This window comes from Bos grunniens, chromosome 19 (assembly GCF_055505025.1).
Source record: "Bos grunniens cultivar Pamir isolate PY7600 chromosome 19, Bosgru_T2T1.0, whole genome shotgun sequence".
NCBI classification, from domain to species: Eukaryota; Metazoa; Chordata; class Mammalia; order Artiodactyla; family Bovidae; genus Bos; species Bos grunniens.
The window spans coordinates 43,255,024-43,260,884 of NC_141183.1; the positions used below are offsets into that span (position 1 = coordinate 43,255,024).

The following is a 5,861-nucleotide window of genomic DNA, read 5'->3' on the forward strand; positions in this document are numbered from 1 at the left end:
TGGGAAGAAGGGCCAATAGTCCTCAGTCCAAGGAGACTAGCAAGGAAAGGGTTAAGAGATAGAGCCTTCCAGAGCCCGGGAAAAGTACCCCACCCAAGGGGAGGGGCCAGCGGGTGCATTAAAAAGGGGCAGCTGGGATGGAGAGGCAGGGACAGGCCTCCCTACTTCTAAAGGCCTCCTTGGTCTGCAGTTTCAGCTCCAGGTAAGTGTTCCTCCTCTGGCTCCATCTGCTTGTGGGTCTGATCAGAGGGAATCTTCTGCTTCATTGTGATCTCTGGCTTGTTTCACACCAGCGTTGGGTCCCTAAGTTCTCAACAGACCCTAGCTCTGAAAGGCTCTTTGGATAAGTCCCCTTCAGGATGTCCTTGATCAGAGAGTCAAGATGTCTCCCAGGGAGTGGGGGGCTGTGTGTGTCCAGCCTGGCCCTGTCCTGCTCCGCCCCTAGTGCTTGTCTCTCTCTGCCCCTCGTTCTCTGAGCCATGCTCCCTGCGCCTCCCGCAGGGCCCTGACTGGGATATCATCATATACTGTAAGTTTGCAATGAGACACTACAGTATAGATGATGTACTAGTCCGGGTGCTCCCAGCTCTGGAGCCAGCGGAGGAGGCCAGGGGTTGCTGTTAAGCCCACCATGCTCACTGCTCTGCCTATCACAGCCTGCCGACCGCCAGGGCACTTGGGGTGGCGAGGAAACCGTTACCATTACTGAGTTTAGTAATGGTAACGGTTCTCTTGCTGCACCCAGAAAATGTGCCAAGAAGATTGTTCGGATCCCTGGAGCAGACTACCAAAGGGAGGGAAGCTCCAGCTCAGACCATGGTGTGGGGGTGAGGGAATGAGTGAGTTTTCTCTTTCCTGTTCTAAAGAAATAAAGATGAGAACCAGAATGTTTGTCTTTGAACTTTATTCGCATTTGAGATTGGAGATGGGGTGGGGTGGGAGGGATCAAGGACATGAGGAGTAGATGAGGGGCACTATCTCACTCAGGACACATGGGTCCTTACACAACTGCCAAGTGGACGAACTGAGTGCGGAGGGGAAAGGTCTCCTCTTTGCTGACAACTGGCAACTCAGAGACTCTGGGCCCAAAGCCAGTGGGAAGCAGTGCTCTGCACCAAAGGGCCAGCTTCTAAGACCCAAGTAGCTATAGCCCCAAGCAGAGGAACCACCTGGGAACCCAGCTAAAGCAGGTTGAAGGAGGAAGGCTCCAGCAGGAAGGCATGACTCGGCAGATGTGGTGCAGACTCGGCCAGGCCAGCCAGCAGTCAGTCAGCCTATTGGTGTCCATGCCTGGCCCCAGGCCCTGCAGGCAGTTCTGGTTAGTGGCTCCCGCCAGCAGCTTGGGCGGGGACGTCTTGGAAAAGACAGCGGAGGGTGGTCACTTGAGGAGTTTCACAGACAGGCGGAGCTGAACTTCACAGAGGAAGATGTTCATGAGGTCGCGGCCCACCTCCTGTGCGATCTGAGCGATTAGGTACCCCTTCGGACCGATCAGGATCTTCTGAGGGTGGGGTCAAAAAGAGGGCCGTTAGCTGGCTGTCAGGCAGTCGGGAAGAACCTCTGCCTAACAGAGTCCTGGTCCCTCCTCCAAGCCCAGCCCTGCTCACCATGTGAGATTCTTTGGACACCAGAAGCTTCTGCTCGATCACCAGCTCCCCACTTGGCCCTTCATCCCAGACCACCGTTTTCTGCACAAGGAGACATCGTGACTGGTCAGGCAGGTCCCCTAGCCCTGCTCTTGGGGACCTAGCTGCCCTGCTCCAGGTGGAGCCCCCGGATCCCTCACTGTGCCCACACCTGCTGTACGTTGTAGGGCACCTCCTCGGGCAGGTACTCCAAGAGCTTCTCTCGGATCATGTTGGCACAGATTTCCTCAGGTGTCTGGCTGGTGAGGACCTCACTGTGGAACTCCCAGGGCCCTGGCCGGGCCTGTGCCAGGAGGTATTGCTATGGGCAGAGAGGGAAGAAGTCAGTGTATCAGTCCCAAGCAGGACTTCCCTCTCACTCTCACTTCCAGGAGGAACTCTTGAGGCTTGTCTTCACCTGCTGCACACCAAGAGCCAGGCTAACTGACCTTCAGTGTTTTTACATCCTCCTGGCTTAGGGCTGACAACATGAAGATCTCCTGGAAGTGGGGCCAGCCCATCTGCTGAGGGTCTCTCACAGGCTGTGGGTTTGGGCCCTGAGCTGCTGGGCTAGGGCAGTGGGTGTCTGGCCGTGAGCGCAAGGCCTGCTTTGTTTTGAGCTTCTTGCCGTTGACTACACCTTCAGTGAGGGCGGCTGTGAGCTCTAGGAGAACGGACTTCTGCTTCAGGCAATCAACCTGGGGGTGGGCGATGGGCAGAAGACTGTGGTCAGTGAACGTCAGTCTCCTCGAAGGAGACCCCTTCCTCAGGTAGGTGGGGCTCACCTTGTTCATGACAAGGATGCTGGGGACTTGGGAGAACTGGGTCAAGCACTGGAACACCTGGGGACTGAGCTGGTTCCGAGTCCACTTGTCCGAGACATCCACAAGTACCACAACTGGCAGTCGGCAGCGTATGGAGGAGGACAGGGTTATGATCACTCTTTCCCCCACCCGCAGAAAAAACTTCCAGGGTATGGCATCTGGCCAACCCCCAACCCCCCAAACTACCAGGAATGACAGGCCATGACCATGAAAACTGGGCCTCAGATTCCTAGCCTGAGCCTAACCCAGGTCAGCAGATTCCATGCTCTTCCACGGATCTTCCAACAAAGAGAGCTCCAGATGGTGCCTAAGGGACAGACACACATAGGTCAGGAAGGTCTGGTGAGTGATGCATTCCTGAGGAGGGGTGGGGTGTGACAGGGGGTTTTCCAGCCCCTAGGATGGAATCGCCCCACTCTCTGTTCAACACCTTTCCCCCCAACGACTCCCTGTTCCCCCAGCTGTTACCTTTTCTGTTTAGCAGGGCTGATGAGGCCAGGTGTGTCAAGTAGGATCTAAAATCAGGAAAGAGATGCCCAGGTCCCCAACCCCAGGAGGAAAGATTATGACTGGGGAGTGAAAAGCCACCCACCCTTGATGTCAGGAGCCTGCCCCCACTTCTTGGCTGAGCTTTTAGATTTTTATCCTCCAGCTGTTTTACTTCTGTCAATACACAGGATCCAGGAGGAGGAGGACAACTGTGAATATATGGAATATTAGGAAGCAGTAAAGAGGCAATGAGACCTCTGTGACTAGACACCAGAGGGGTAAGGCAAGAGAGAGAACTGCTCCAGGTCTAAAGGAAGAGCACCCCCTTCCCTAAGAAAAGTGGATCTAAACATCATTTTCGAAGGGTCCAATCGTTAAGGGAGACTGTCTTAGCTTCACCCTCTGTCCTGTTTGCTGGACATCCATTGCAAGTACCCACCACCTGGGTCTCTTTCTCTGTGATGACCCCCAGAGCTTGACTGCGAGTGGTGTGCACTTTCTTGGAGACAGGGAACACCTGCCAGGAAGAAAGAAATCCCAAGTGAGGTCCTGGATCCCTCTGCAACAATCCACAAAGGCACAGTAAGAAGTGAGAAATGAAAAGGGGAGAGGGAAGGGTCAAGGATGCAACATACTTTTCGGCCCAGCAGCTGGTTGGAGAGTGTAGACTTTCCTGCATTTGGGGCACCCAGGAGGACCACTCGTAGGACTCGGGGGTTCTCAGGCATGTCGGGGCGATGGACCAAGAGGAGATCTTGCTCATCTGCATGAGGAGACAGGAGGGGAGTGAGAGGCAGTGCAATCTGGATCCTCCGTCAGGTACATAGCCCCGCTGCTGTTGCTGCTGCTGCTGCTGCTAAGTTGCTTCAGTCGTGTCCGGCTCTGTGCAACCCCAGAGACGGCAGCCCACCAGGCTCCCCCATCCCTGGGATTTTCCAGGCAAGAACATTGGAGTGGGTTGCCATTTCCTTCTTCAGTGCATGAAAGTGAACACTGAAAGTGAAGTCGCTCAGTCGTGTCCAACTCCTCTCGACTCTATGGACTGCAGCCTACCAGGCTCCTCTGTCCATGGGATTTTCCAGGCAAGAGTACTGGAGTGGGGTGCCATTGCCTTCTCCGGTACATAGCCCTACCTGTCCACAAAAAGAGTATGGATAAGAGATTAGTGCACCAGGTTGAAGTCGAGACCTGGCTTTGAGATTTTGTTTGCCCATTAGTTTGTTTATATGCCTTTATCAAATTTTCTCGTTTTGTCATATGTAAAACAAATGGTATCAATGGTACTCAGTTACTGTATAACCTTCTTTTGACAACTGACAGTTGTGTAAAACATCTCAGTACAACGCCTTGCACTCAATAACCTTGTGGAATCATATTGTGTGCCCAGTAAATGTATGCACATGTGTTAAAGTATCACTATACCAGATAAAGCCAGAAATTCCCTCAGCTGTCTCACCCTACGAAGGGTACTATGAAGGCTCTCCAAGTCTTTCAGTATTCGCTCCTATGACACTGCATCGCAATGACCAGTTTTTGTGTTCAGCCTCTAGTCTATGCTACTTGAAGAAAAGAGAGTGCTATTCATAGTTGACCATTAAACAACATGGGTTTGAACTGGGCTGGTCCACTTACACACAGGATTCCGCCCTCCCCATCCCCCCATTAAATGTTGGTTTCTGTACTTGGTTGAATCCTTGGATCTGGAATTGTGGGTATGTAAGGAACTGCAATTATGGAGGGCCAATAATACGTTATACAAGGACTTTCGATTGCGCGGGTTCAGCATTTTTAATATCTCTGCCCCCAGTTGTTCAAGGACCAACTGTAACTCCGTGTCTTGGTAAGTAGATGGGGCATTTTGGGGTCGAGTTTGCGCCCCACGTTGGGAGAGAGAGCCACAACTCTGCCATCCTGTGGCCCTTTAATTTCCTGCTCTTTGTGGGCGTCGCTGGTTGGGAATAGATCGGTTCCTTCTACCTCGAAAACTCTTAGAACCTAGTATTTCTTTCCTGTGAGATCCTTCACTGCTCGCCTCTATCTCTCGGGTCCTCAAGATCGTCTTCTACAATATAGAGCCAAAGATGATAGCCCCAGAGACTGAGGGGTTTCCTTAACACGGGACTTGCAGTGCTAAAGCCGTGACAGTCGCGGACAAATTTATCTGCATTCTTTACCTCTGTGCACGGACACGGCGGGGACGCGAAAAGGCAACGAGTTGTCTGGCTGAGAGAGTCCGAGGAAGCAATCCAGGGCTGAGTTCTGGCCGTTAGGGCGTGAAGCCGAAGCCAGGCGGGGACCAGAGAAGGCCGGGCCCGCTACACAGGAAACGCACCTCTGCTGAAAACCCAAGAGAGAGGGGAGCCGGGTCATCCATTCCCTCGCAGCATCAGGACCTGCCTGCCAGAGCCCCGACACGGTTCGAAGGAGCACAGCCCCGCGCCAGCTGGAGGCAGCCATGGCAGACGCAAGGCACTCCGGGAACTGCTGGGAACGCACCTACGATTGGACAGCGCGGCGGAGAAGCGAGCGAGCGGGAGAGAGCTAGATCGGCCCAAACAGAGCGGAGGAGCATGGGACGTTGGAGGTGGGCTGGGGTTGGATCCTCTCTGGAGATGGCCCGAGGCTAAGAAAAGGGGGAAAAGTGTATTCAGAGTTGGTGTGAGCATCACAATCGTTTTGGACTCCGATACGCATCGTGTTTTATTCTTCTCCTGCCAAAGTTTTGTAAAAGGCCTGTCTAGCCCTTCCTCATGAAAGACTACATCTCCCACGAGGCCGAGCGGCAAAATCTTTCTCTTAGCTTCCGACTTCTGTAAGCAGGAGAAACTCGCGCAGCGTAGAAGTAATGATCCGGAGGCGTGGGACCTTGTACCGCTCCCGCTGAGGTTCTTTTTAGTCCTCTCCAGCCTGAGGCTTGCATGAC

The 5,861-nt window shown here is 53.6% G+C and overlaps 1 protein-coding gene across 4 annotated transcripts; it reads right to left on the reverse strand.

Moving 5' to 3' along the window:
* Positions 1–887: 887 nt before the first annotated feature.
* ERAL1 (Era like 12S mitochondrial rRNA chaperone 1) lies at positions 888–5,414 on the reverse strand. 4 transcript variants are annotated; one of them, XM_086360024.1, is made up of 10 exons: positions 5,271–5,414; positions 3,574–3,701; positions 3,378–3,455; positions 2,918–2,964; positions 2,695–2,756; positions 2,411–2,523; positions 2,075–2,323; positions 1,798–1,947; positions 1,608–1,688; positions 888–1,498 (listed from the first exon to the last, which is right to left on the reverse strand). In XM_086360024.1, the coding sequence occupies exons 2-10, from the start codon at positions 3,664–3,666 to the stop codon at positions 1,379–1,381; spliced, it is 993 nt and encodes a 330-aa protein (XP_086216150.1). In that variant the 5' UTR covers positions 3,667–3,701; positions 5,271–5,414; the 3' UTR covers positions 888–1,378. The 4 variants fall into 4 exon arrangements, with proteins under 4 accessions (XP_086216150.1, XP_086216149.1, XP_086216148.1 ...); XM_086360023.1 differs by having other exon boundaries at positions 888–1,501; XM_086360022.1 differs by having other exon boundaries at positions 5,113–5,414.
* Between the last annotated feature and the right edge of the window lie 447 nt (positions 5,415–5,861).